This window comes from Piliocolobus tephrosceles, chromosome 14 (genome assembly GCF_002776525.5).
Source record: "Piliocolobus tephrosceles isolate RC106 chromosome 14, ASM277652v3, whole genome shotgun sequence".
Taxonomy (NCBI): Eukaryota; Metazoa; Chordata; class Mammalia; order Primates; family Cercopithecidae; genus Piliocolobus; species Piliocolobus tephrosceles.
This window is the reverse complement of record NC_045447.1, coordinates 108,553,105-108,566,074: the sequence shown is the minus strand read 5'-3', so window position 1 is coordinate 108,566,074 and position 12,970 is coordinate 108,553,105. Positions and strand designations below refer to the sequence as shown.

General features: G+C 39.9%; 1 protein-coding gene across 1 annotated transcript in view; it reads right to left on the bottom strand.

Moving 5' to 3' along the window:
- Positions 1 to 331: 331 nt before the first annotated feature.
- The window catches only part of LOC111528100 (contactin-associated protein-like 3), a 100,051-nt gene continuing 87,412 nt past the window's right edge, over positions 332 to 12,970 (bottom strand). The window contains exons 17-20 of the mRNA XM_031934086.1: positions 12,172 to 12,259; positions 5,445 to 5,675; positions 5,140 to 5,211; positions 332 to 1,375 (exon numbers count right to left, since the gene is read on the bottom strand). Coding sequence (XP_031789946.1) covers positions 1,254 to 1,375; positions 5,140 to 5,211; positions 5,445 to 5,675; positions 12,172 to 12,259 — 513 coding nt within the window. The 3' untranslated portion in view covers positions 332 to 1,253. The remainder of the gene's footprint in view (positions 1,376 to 5,139; positions 5,212 to 5,444; positions 5,676 to 12,171; positions 12,260 to 12,970) is intronic.

Genomic DNA, 12,970 nt, shown 5'->3' with positions numbered 1-12,970 from the left:
CAGCTTTCAGTTTACATTCCAAAAGCGATTAGATGAGATGATAATACACAATGATATTTATACCTAGAGCAGTTCAAAATCTAGAAAAGGAATTAGTGATCTTTAGTTAAGCTATTTTTTTTTTTTAATAAATTGAAAAGATGATGTTCTGTACAACATAACAGAGTCACAGGAAATTAAAGGCATATCAGTAACAACTTTTAGAAAAAGAGAAATGAATGACAGAGGAAAACAGATATGACCTTTCAATATTTTGGGGAAATAAGTTTAGGATGATGTTTCATTCAGGTATTAATGACACAAATAAAGGATAACTCTGTGTAAGAAGTAGTGTTTATATCTGGTTGTAAATTTAGTTAAAAACATAATCACAATTTACAAAAACTGTAATTACAAATTACAAAGAAAAATAGGCAGACAATCTTGTATTGACATCCTCTTGCATCTTGTTACCTACCAACTTTCTGTTCCATTACAAAATTCAATACTAAAATTTCATAGCTAACATTCAATATTAATTTCAACATTAAAATTTATCAAAATGATTAAAAACAGTCAATTAGAAAAAGCAATACACCAAAAATAATGGTAGTATTTCCAGGCTTCTACTGTGTTGTATTAACCATCACACGGGGGAAGAAAAGGGCTGTAAATTTTGGGTAGGCCACTTGGCTCTGGATTCCAGGACTATGGAAAAGCCAGTGAAGGTAAACTGAGAAGCATTTCCTGTTTTATAAACATCAGAGGACCAAAAAAAAGGGATCCCAGATATGTTTTCAAGTAACAAAAAGCATTTTACAAATGCATTTTACATTAACAAAGTGCAATTTTGTCTTCCACATCTGAACAAAAGTTCTGTCATTTTTAAAAAATAAAGTAGGGTCACAGCTTTATAATCATTTTCTCATCTAAAACCCCACAATTATTAACACAGATCAAACTGCAGTTTTGGAAGAGAGTCTTTGAATGGCGAAGCTACTGAACAGTGATTAATGGCCATACCTAGTTCACCGTTCGGAAACTGACGTGGAGGACTGTTTCCCGGAGGGAGAAAGGGGCCTCCCAGAGGCTCTGAGGCTGCAGGTCCTCAGCCAGGCGATAGCACTGCACCCACTGTGTGCACCCTGATGGCAACAGCAGGCAAGTCCACAGTCACGGTGACACAGACAGCCACAGCTGCCAATCAGAAGACTCACTCTTTCTGGCTTTCATGGACTGTGTTTTGCACACAGAGCTCACTGTTTAGAGCTGTCTTAGCACTCTTCTTTTTTCGAGACTTTTGACTCATTTTCTTTGCGTAACTTTCTCTGTTGATAGATGCGTATGGCTATGGCAGTGATGCAAAGCAAAATAAATATCACAACTGCTATCACACCTAGGGAGGGAAAAGAAAAAATAAAACATCAGAATTTTTTTTTCTTTTTTCTTTTTAGAGAGAGGGTCTCACTCTGTCACCCACGCTGGAGTGCGGTGGCATAGCTAACTGTAGCCTCGACCCTCCCAAGTAGCTGAGACTAGAGGCCACTCCACCACGTTCAGCTACCTTTTTTTTTTTTTTTTTTTTTAAACAATTATTCTTTGTAGAGATGGGGTGTTGTAGAGATGCTATGTTGAGATGCTGTGTTGCCTGGGCTGGTCTCAAACTCCTGGGCTAAAGTGATCCTCTCGCCCTGGCCTCCCAAATTGTTGGGATTACAAGTGTGAGTTACCGTGCCTGGCCTCAGTGTCAGAATATAAATGGTGATTTTTGCTCCAATCAGAGGCTTTGAAGACATCATTGCTTTTTAAGTTTGGTTAAAATAAACCAACCATCTATTATATTACAAACTGAAAACATCAAAACTCAGAAATGCTAACACCAAGTAATTGTATGACATTTAGCACACTTCTGAGCTACTATGACTTTTGGATGTGGCTGTGTTAGGCTTTTTCCCTACAGGTATACGATGATTGGGTTTCAGATAATGCTTTCAGATTTAAAAGAAAGACATACACGTCTCTAAGACCACGTGCATCCTTCAGTTAACAAGTGGGAAATTTTAAATCATTTAAAAAGTATAGAGTGTTTAGCATCATCATAGATCATTAAATGTTATTGTTAGTACAATGAAATGGGTACATTTTAATGAAATTGTTTTCAAATACTTTTATGATACTATACTTTTGAAATGCAGTAGTGTAGCATATATGTAATCAATCCCTATTACCAAAAATAATGCAGGCAGATTTATTATTATTTTTTTACCTGGAATGTGGGTTATTTGAAAGAGGCAGGTGAAATGTTTTAAAATATTGAAACCATTAGCAGTGCCCATGATTCTCGACTCTAGCTGCACACTAAGTCAGTAAATCAGAATAAATGAATGGAAGGCCTGGGTACCAGTATCTTTACAAATTGTTTTAGGCTTTAATTCAGAGCCAGAGTGCTAAAGCGTGAAGCCATGCCACAGAATGCTGTTTACTGAAGCAATCATATTAGTGACATATGAAGGTAAAATCTATGCTAAAAGAAATAAATACGTATAAAGACAAGCTTCTGAAGGTAATCAGAATATGTCACCCCCAAATATGCCTTTTTGACAAATATTTTGAGGTAAAGGCAATTAAGAAGCAGCCAATGGAGGAAGAGCTCTCTAGATCCTCCCCTCTTTTCACCTAAAGACAGGATGTAAATTCTCTTTTACTGGAGACCGTTCTTATCAGCTCAGGGATGTCAGCAGAAGCATGTACAAACACACATACTCCATTAGTTTCTTCCCACATAATTTATCTTCCCATGGTTTCTCGCCTTTGGAAGCCTAAAATTGCTTTCCATTGTCCTGTCATTTCCCCACGAATGTATTGTTGAAGATGAGCCAGAGTTCTAAGCCACTGCACTCTGACTTTCACTGAGGTTTCTCCCACATGCTGTGGGCTGCATGCCTTAGTAAATTGGCTTGTTTTTCTCTTGTTAATCAGAGGTCTGTCCCAACTACAAACTTATGAGTGATGAGGAGAAATTATATTTCCTCCCCCACGCTTTTACTGCCTACATCGTACATTTAAAGCACTTCACAAAAATATTAATTTATATCTTCAGCCAGTCCACATTAGAAAATGCAAACTGCCTTTGGGAAAGCCCAGGGGAAGCCTTCCAGACTCCTTTTCAGCCCCTCCTTCAGAAACCAAGTAAGAACTTATCAGGGGAAGGGAACACTGCTAAGATGTTTCTCTGCATTGACTCAGTCAATCTTGCCAGTGATACTTGACCACAAGCAATATAATACAATTCCAAAGATAAGAGCTGGTTCTATTATCAACTTGCCCATTTCCTTATCACCAAAAGCTGGGCACTATCCCTGACATTGTGTGAATGCCTGTAGGCCTTGGAAACCTAGTCTGAAAATGTTCGGCATGTTGAAACTGCATTTGCATTGCAATGAAAAAAGTCTCCTAAAAAAGGCAGGATTGATTTAGGATTGCATTGTATTTAAAACTGAACACACAAGTATACCTTTTAGATATGCATTATTGACCACATTCCCACTGGAAACTTTAAAAACAGTTTTTGTTCACCAGGTCATGTATTCTTAACTTACACCTTACTGATTTCTAAGAGAAAAAGAATTGAGATAGTGATGGAAATGTAAATATCCCCAACTCAAATTTAGTCAGAACTTTATTATGTCGAAACTGTTTTCTGTCATTTTGGAGGAAACAAACACACCTAGTTTACTTTTGTATGTGTTATAGAGATTCTGCAGAATAAGAATACAATCAACATTGCAATAATTCGGCCGGGTGTGGTGGCTCACGCCTGTAATCCCAGCACTTTAGGAGGCCGAGGTGGGCAGATCACGAGGTCAGGAGATAGAGACCATCTTGGTTAACACGGTGAAACCCCGTCTCTACTAAAAATACAAAAAATTAGCCGGGCGAGGTGGCGGGCGCCTGTAGTCCCAGCTACTGGGGAGGCTGAGGCAGGAGAATGGCGGGAACCCGGGAGGCGGAGCTTACAGTGAGCTGAGATCCGGCCACTGCACTCCAGCCTGGGCGACAAAGCAAGACTCCATCTCAAAAAAAAAAAAAAAAAAACAAAAAAAAAACAAAGATTCCAATAATTCACTCGTTAATTAACAAGGAAAGGTGAATGCTTATTTTTTGCACCAGTTCTAAATAAATTATATTTTAGAAAAAAAGTTTTCATTGCCTAAACATACTTTTAAACTGTGCTTAATTTTACTTTTCTTCAGTTAAAAATAACCGCAAAACATTCTTAGCCTATTAGATGAGTTCTTTCCAAAGTATGATTAAAAGTGAAACATACAACGGCTACTGCTGTAAATGTCCTTAATGACAGGGAATTGTACACTTTAAAAAATGTGTGCATTTAAAACTTCTTAAATAAGTGAAACATTGTTATGGGAGTATCCTAAATCATGCCATTTGTCATTAAAGGAAAGTACTATAAAGTGTGTGCTCTGATAATTAGCTGAGGTTTCCATTGCTTTGAACATAATTACTTCAGGTCCGTCCAGCAGTTGCCATTACCTTGACAAATATCCCATATGTCCTAGGGAATACAGCTATTTTCAACTTCATTATTAGTTTTGTAACTGTTCTTCAAAAAAAATTGTTTCAGCAGAATTCTTACACATTGAGCATCCCCAGGGAAGCTGAAATTAGCAGATACTGCCTCAGAAAATCAACGAAGGCCGGGCACGGTGGCCGTGCTTTTGCTCTCAGCACTTTGGGATGCTGAGGCGGACGGATCCCTTGAGGTCAAGAGTTCGAGACCAGCACGGCCAGTATGGAGAAACCCTGTCTCTACCAAAAACACAACAAATTCGCCAGGCATAGTGGCGCATGACTGTAATCCTAACTACTCGGGAGGCTGAGGCAGGAGAATCGCTTGAACCCGGGAGGCGGAGGCTGCAGTGAATGGCGATCTCGCCACTGCACTCCAGCCTGGGTGACAGCGGGAGACTCCTGTCTCAAATAGAAAAAAAACAAAAAACAGAAAAACACAAAGCAATACATAGCACCCCTGTGACCTCACCACTGAGTGTTGATTCTTACATATATTTCCCATTGTGCTAAGCAATGCATCATTATCTAAAGCGATAATGACAAACAACAGGTCATTCAGGGCCTTGTTACCTCCGACGACCGCAGAGCCTCTTCTGTCTGCATTAACCAAGGGCTCTCCCACATCCGCTGGTCCAGAACGACCTACAACGGGCAAAGGGAGAAAGATGTTTGTTAGCTTGATTTAATCACGCCACAGTTCACACATACCAACTTTTATCAATTAAAAGTGAATTAAAATAACATCACAAAAATAGATTTTAAAAAAGGAAAAAAGGGAGGATGACAGAGAGACAGAGAAGAGAAAGCTTTTGAGAAATTCACAAACATTTGAGAGAAGCGCAGTTTCGCGGGCGCTGGGGTGGAAGGCCACACACCTGCGCCCCCCGCGAGTCGGGGAGCCAGTTCCCGAGCCGGGGAGCCGGACGCCGCCCCCGCCGCGCAGCGGGTCACAGGGGCCACGTGGCCGCGGACGGTGACCCGGAAGGGGCCGCCGGGGCGCAGCGCCGCCTTCAGGGGAGCAGCGCGGCCAAAGCGCACCGCTGAGAGGCAGCCAGTGAAGCCACTCGCCGCTGCCCGCCTCGTGTCCGGGTCCGCGCCGGCGGCCTCTGAGGACAGAAGGGGGACACACAGTTAGGGAGCAGCGGCGGAGGTGGGGGCGCAGGGGCACCCCGCATTTGCAAGATAGCGACCCTCGAAAGTCCCTCCAAACCCCTTGTTCCTTCACTCCAGGGGAGGTCACCCTGAATCTTTACTTTGGGCAACTTTTCCATTGTCAGGGTTATGGTAACAGATTTGTTCAAGACCAGATGGCTGGCGCTCTGCAAGTACCAGCGCTTCATAGGAAAGCAGTTACATGGCATACATGTAAGAAATCCTCTGCCATTTAATTTTTAAAATAAAATTTTAATGGGACCCAACCAATAATCCGGAGATGACAGAAAAACGACTCTTGGAGATGAGGGCAGAGCTCTGCGATTCCTTTCTGGTTTTGCTTGTTATATCATCTTATAGTTGACATTTTGTATGATGACTTTCATATTATCTAAATAAACTGTATCTTTTGTCATCAGATAATATCCCTCTATCTCATTTAAGATTCGATTGTATTCCAATCTTAAATTCAGTGTTATCTGAAAGTAGTGCTGCATTTCTTACATTTATCAGCTGTTGCCTGCTGGTTTTTGGCAGGCCCCTTCATGTTCAATTATTGTAAGAGCATTTAACTGTTATTTTTAAACCTAGTTTGACAGAATTTAGTGCGTTCGTCTTTAGAGTAATAACCACTGTATCTGATTTTATTCTTTTTTATCTTACACTATTTACTTCGCAGGATTGTTTCATCTTTTTTCCTTTTATTTTGCTGGTTTAATCAGTTTCCTTCTTATTTCCTGCTTTCCCTTTTGTGAGTCTGAGAGCTCAACTTCCCTAGCCCTCACGCTCAAAATTATTCCTTTACACGGTTACATGAAAACAAGATCCTCTTTTTCCACCTTTCCCCCACTCCCAACAGGGAGATGCTCGATTGCCCGGGGTCCTTCTCCCCCCCCCCCCCCCCCCCCCCCGGGGCCCCCCCCCCGGTCCTCCCCCAAATGGGAGGCTTGGGAAATTCTTTTTCTTCTCTCGCTTTTACCTTTTTACCTTTCTTTCTTTGGTTTTACTCTAGTACAGTTAGATCCTGACCAGAATGACAATTTCTCTTACACTTAATTTTTCTATGATGTTTCCAGTTCAAGGATCTTTACATAATTTATTTTTTTCCAAGAAAGAACTTTGACAGGATTGACAAAGACTCTCCCCATGACCAGATGTTGGTCAGGCTACTTCTAAGCGCTCTGCTCAACCAGCCTGACCTTTGGCCTTTCATCGTCCAGCTTACCTAGAATTCTGCCAATTTGGTTTTAACCCAAATCTCTCACCCTCAGTATCTGATCACCCTCAGTATCTAATCACCACCTTTCTCATCCCTCTCATCACCCTACAGGTGATATCTGACTACCCTGGCCTGGCTTCACCAAGAATCCTGGTAAGTCATTTTGGCAAGAATTACTCTCTCCTATTTTGTAATTTTCCACTCAGACACCCCACCCCAGCCACTCTGCTCCTCGGCTATGAATCCCCACTTTTCCTGGTTGTATTTGAAGTTGAGCTCACTCTCTTTCCCCAACTGCAAAGCCCCATTCCAGTAATTCCTATACCTATTGCCGTAGTCCTGAACAAAGTCTGCCACACCATTTTAACAAGTGTAAGAGTATTTTTATCTTTTGACATGATACAAGATGGTTTTACATTAAATAGTTGTAGTTTAGAGAAGAATCATGTAATTTTAGGGCAGACTTTTTTTTTGTTTGTTTTTGAGACGGAGTTTCACTCTGTCCCCAGGCTGGAGTGCAGTGGCGTGATCTCAGCTCACTGCAACCTCTGCTTCCGGGGTTCAAGCGATTCTCCTGCCTCAGCCTCCCAAGTAGCTTGGACTACAGGCACGCACCACCACACCCAGCTAATTTTTTTTTGGTATTTTTAGTGGAGATGGGGTTTCACCATGTTGGCTAGGATGGTCTCGATCTCTTGACCTTGTGAGCTGCCCACCTCGGCCTCCCAAAGTGTTGGGATTACAGGCATGAACCACCACGCCCGGCCAGACTTCTCTTTAAAACCCTGAATAAAAACCTTGAACAATTGTTTAATTTGGAGCTGATGAAACAGAGTAGAACTTTCTTACATCTTCAGTAAATGACTTAATTAGAAAATGATCACCATATATACTTTTCTTAAGCTGGAAAATCTGAAAGGAGTTCCTTTGCCCACTCTTAAGTGTACCTGGCAATCACACCACCACGCAGGATTTTGTACTCGTGATTTTATACTCCCAGGTTTTAGCCAGCACTGCTATTTATTATCAGTTAACCAATATTCAGTAGACCTCAACTCTTACTGTGGTGACATGTAGATACAGTTTACTCTCTATTACCTTGACATGGCAACATGGTCAAAACCCTTCACTTTTGCCTCTCTTAGCTGAATAGCACTAATCAAAAATGTTTTTGACCTGCCTCCCTCCCTTTCTGGGCTTTCTCAGCTTTGGGGTCCTGCACCAAGCCCCCTTCCAGTTCTCTATTCTCTCCCATCAGAGCCTGCTCCTGAGTAAATTCATGTTTGCATAAATCCCTGATCATGGCTTTTGGTAACAGTTTCAGGGGCATGTGTATTTTGGCAGAAGAGTCAAAAGAATGGATCTCTAATATAGAATTTGAAATACTGGCACTCGAAGTTGTGGGAAAAAAAAAAACATTGAGGTAGGGTTGTCTTCCCAGCCCATTGAAGTTATGCCAAATAGACAGATATCTATCCTTACAAAAGGGTGCCACTTGGTTGAACTAAAGGAGAAAATGACCAGATAAGTAAGTGGACAGTCTTCTACACTGTGCAATATGGTAGACACTAGCCACATGTGACCACTGAAATTCAAATCAGGCCAGGCGTGGTGGCTCACACCTGTAATCCCAGCACTTTGGGAGGCCGAGGCGGGAGGATCATGAGGTCAGGAGATCAAGACCATCCTGGCTAACACGGTGAAACCCTGTCTCTACTAAAATACAAAAAAAAAAATTAGCTGGGTGTGGTGGCGGGCACCTGTAGTCCCAGCTACTTGGGGGCTGAGGCAGGAGAATGGCATGAACCTAGGAGGCGGTGCTTGCAGTGAGCTGAGATCACGCCACTGCACTCCAGCCTGGACAACAGAGCGAGACTCTGTCTCAAAAAAAAAAAAACAAAAAGAAAGAAAAAAAAATTCAGATCAATTAAAATTAAATAAAATTCAGTCCCTCAGTTACACTAGCCACATTTCTAGTGCTTAAAAACACATTTCTCTCAGGTGTGTCTGGAGACGACCATATAGGACAGCACAGACTTGACAGGTTTTCATCATCACAGAAAGTTCTATTGGACTGCGTTAGTTTTGTTGATTTATGCTTTCAAAGACCTCAAGACATCTGTCATGCGCACTGAACCCTGGTTAATGGACCAAGTTAGAACAATCTTAGAATTTTCTACTGAAGAGAATCTTGAGGATAACTTAGTACAGCCTCCTCGTTTTACCAATAGAGAGGTACTGATTGATATAATCACCGATCTTTCTCAGAAAAAACCCCCACAAAATCTCGTATCTTCTTGACTTTACAAAGTTTTGGGGTGTTTTTATTCTGTAATGTTGAAAGAGGCAATCCACCATCGGCTCTGAGTGTCTCCTCATGCTTTGCTGGGTTTGCCAAGAAGTGCAAGACACGGACAGGACTTTACTTAGGCCACTTCTCAAGGCTGTATTTGAAGCAAGCAACCTTGAGGGATGAGGTCATGACCCCCTCCAGGACAAAGAACAGACTTGCTTATTGCTTGTTACAAAATCGGTCGATTCCCCAAACTCAGCGTTCCTCTGCTGCAGTGCAAACCTGGCCACAGGTGCAGCCTTCATCTGCACCCATCACTGCCCCATAAGGCTTGAAGGCCAAGGAAAAACAATGCAAACGAGCTGCTGCTCACGAGGCTTGCCCTGCCATGAGTAATAGGGTCCTTTGTGTCTGTACCAGGACAGCATCCACAAAACAGTTAAAAGCTGTTAACTTACTAGCTTGTAAGTCAGGTAAAATCAAATCCCAGACCCAACATAAAACATTTATTCTAAATGAGACAAACACCATAGCATAGAAGTAATATGAAATACATAGGTTGATGAATTTTAAATGGTAAAACTGTATGTCTTATGTGACATCTCCTTATAAAACTCAAAAGGCAATTTCCAGAAATATTTAATTACCAAAAGTATTTGGCATTCTTACATATCTAGAGCTCCATTTGAAATACAGTCCTTCAGTGGGTTTTCTTCAGCCCAGAATGTGTACCTCCTAAGGTATATAAGCTCAGCTGTATTCATATGTAATTGCTTACAGGCTATTTTTTTATTTTTATTTTTTGGGAGGAGACAAAAAGGCATCTTCCATTTTTGCACTCTTTCCTCGAGATATATATATATATATATGTATTTTTGAAGATAGTGTTTAAGGGGCCGGGTGCAGTGGCTCACGCCTGTAATCCCAGCACTTTGGGAGGCCAAGGCAGGCGGATCATGAGGTCAGGAGTTCGAGACCAGCCTGACTAACATGGTGAAACCCCGTCTCTACTAAAAATACAAAAAGTAGCTGGGCGTGGTGGTGCGCGGCTGTAATCCCAGCTACTCAGGAGGCTGAGGCAGGAGAATCGTGTGAACCTGGGAGGCGGAGGTTGCAGTGAGTCAAGACTGTGCCACTGCACTGCACTTCAGCCTGGATTTAAAAAAAAAACCAAAAAGATAGTGTTTAAATACACATGCACATATACACACACAAAGAAAATAGAAAGAATACCAATAATACCAAAGTATCTATAATGGATCACTTTTACTGAACTATAAAGTATTTTAGGTGTTTGCGTTCTTTAAGGCTACCTCTTGGATAAAATTCAAAGCGATATAGAAAATTTAAAATCGAAAAAGTTTACATTTAGACAGGTTTACTCTGAATTGATCTTGTGATAATTAATCTGAATGGTCTTCGTTCAGTAAGATTACACAGAAATGGCAAAATCACATTGAGGTGCTCAGAAACAGCATCTTAATTATGATGGATTCTGGGCCATTTTTTTCTAAGGCATTGTTAGGGTGCATAATAATAAATTAGGCTGGATATGGGCATTATTTTATTAGAATTGCTCATATATTAGCCTTTGTGCCTATTAACATGTGAGTGTAGTGAGGGTGGGCAGGTGTATGTTTCTCTCATTCAGAGGCTTTCTTGGTGCTTAATAAACCGTTCATAGTAGATGCTCGCCAAATATGTTTAAATGAACGGATGAATCAAAGATTTACAGAGACTCCAGAGAAAGATATTGATAACTTAGAACAGAGTGTTTTGGGTAACTTTCTTTGTAAAATTAGTGGCTTCTCTATTAGCCAACTTGTTGGTCTATTTTACTATAAGTTAAAGAAAGCACTTCCTATATAATTCCAAATTTAAATATAAAAGTGTAGTTTTGGTATAATTACTAAATGATGTGAGAGTGGCAAAAAATTTACAGCAGAACCAATCCTAAAATATAGTTGCTCAAAGTATAAAGTGTCTTATTAATCTTTGATGATTATCTCTACCTCCAAGGACAGGCAAAATGAATATTTATAATTTTCTGAGATCAGTTGCTTCTTACTATATACTTGATTGCTGAATTTGAATGTAGATTTTTATACCATAAGTTACATGCCTTTGAATATACCATCCTTGAATGAAAACATTAACACTTTAAATTCCATGTTCTCCTTTTTTTGGAAGGAAACAAAGACGTATATAATAAGTATTATTCTACTTTTTGATCCTCTTAATATTAAAGTGTATTTTCTTAATTGATTTACATAAGATGGGTATTTTTCTTTAAAAAAAGATTATTTTCCTCAGTTCCTTTATTAAATGTAAAGCTAACTGTGCTTTTACAACAGGTTATAAAAGACAATATGATAGACAATTACTGTAACTTTCTACCTTGCGTAATAGATATTTATGAATATGCCTCCCCATTCCTGTTAGATACTAGAGTCATAAAGGATGGAAACAACAGGTAAAGCAGGGCTTGAGACAGAATTAAAACTGTATTCATCTGCTGTAATAAGATAAACAGTTTTTTCTCTTGTTTTCAACTCAAACGTAGTTTTAGCATTGAATGACGGTCTCTGGAGTTGATGTTGATTAATACATACATAATCTGTGAAGTCTGTGTCAGCTTTGATAACAGTTCACTTTTCAAGAAGGGTTAGAAAAACACCGTGATTCATTATGCATGATTGCCAAGTGAGAGGTTAAGTGTAGAGGTATTTTTCCAGGAACGCCCTTGCACATCTCACAGGCAGCACTTACTCATGATTATATGTACACTCAGGCAAGAGTACAGTTTGCACCTTGATTGTCACTCACTGTGAAATTATTATTCAAGTAAGACAAGGAGCTTCTTTCAGCATGATGAATGCTTCCAGGGTTTGTGACATGACACTTGCGTTTTTTGGAAAAAAGCCCTTTTTCTACTTACCTAAAACCTTTCCCAATATGAGAGATTTGATGGCGTTGAATTCTGTCCCTGAGGACAAGATGACTTGTTTCTTTGCACTCTGGTTAACCTATTAGATGTCCCATGAGAAGCAAACATCAACAGAAAGTACAATTTTAATGATAAGGAAGCAAAGGAAGATGAGGAAAAGAAAGATGAAAATAAATCACTTTTAAGTATCACTACAAAAGTTCAAGGAGCCACCTTCAAATAATTAATCATTTAGAAGGGAAGCTATTTTATAGCAATTGCTATGATGCCATCAGCTACCACTGTATCCATGATCCACCCACTTGCTGGCTTTACTCTTCTTCATAATGGAAGGATCTATAATGAGCAGAGTCCATGAAAAAGATGGAAGCAGCTGTTTTAAACTTAAATACGTACTCATTCTGTGGAGAAAATTTCAAACATAAAATCAAGCATTGTTGTCCTCTATGCAGATTAAAAGTATATTTTCCTTCAATGCCAATGACAATGTGTAATTTACATCGTCTGTTGTGACTCAGGTCTATTTTCTTACTTATTCCCATTTTAATGACTATGTTGTATGCTTTTAAACCGTGTTTTTAAGTTGCTAAAGTATTTGTTCTTTTGTAATCAGAATAAGGCAAGTTCCCACTGCAATATCAATGAATAGAATCCACCAGTAGTCACTATAATAAACTAGAGAACATTCCGCTACTGAGTAAAGTAAAACAAAGATATTTTGATATTTTAAATAGTAAAATATTAATAATACCTTTGACAGAATTATATTGCTAAACAAACAAAACAAAGC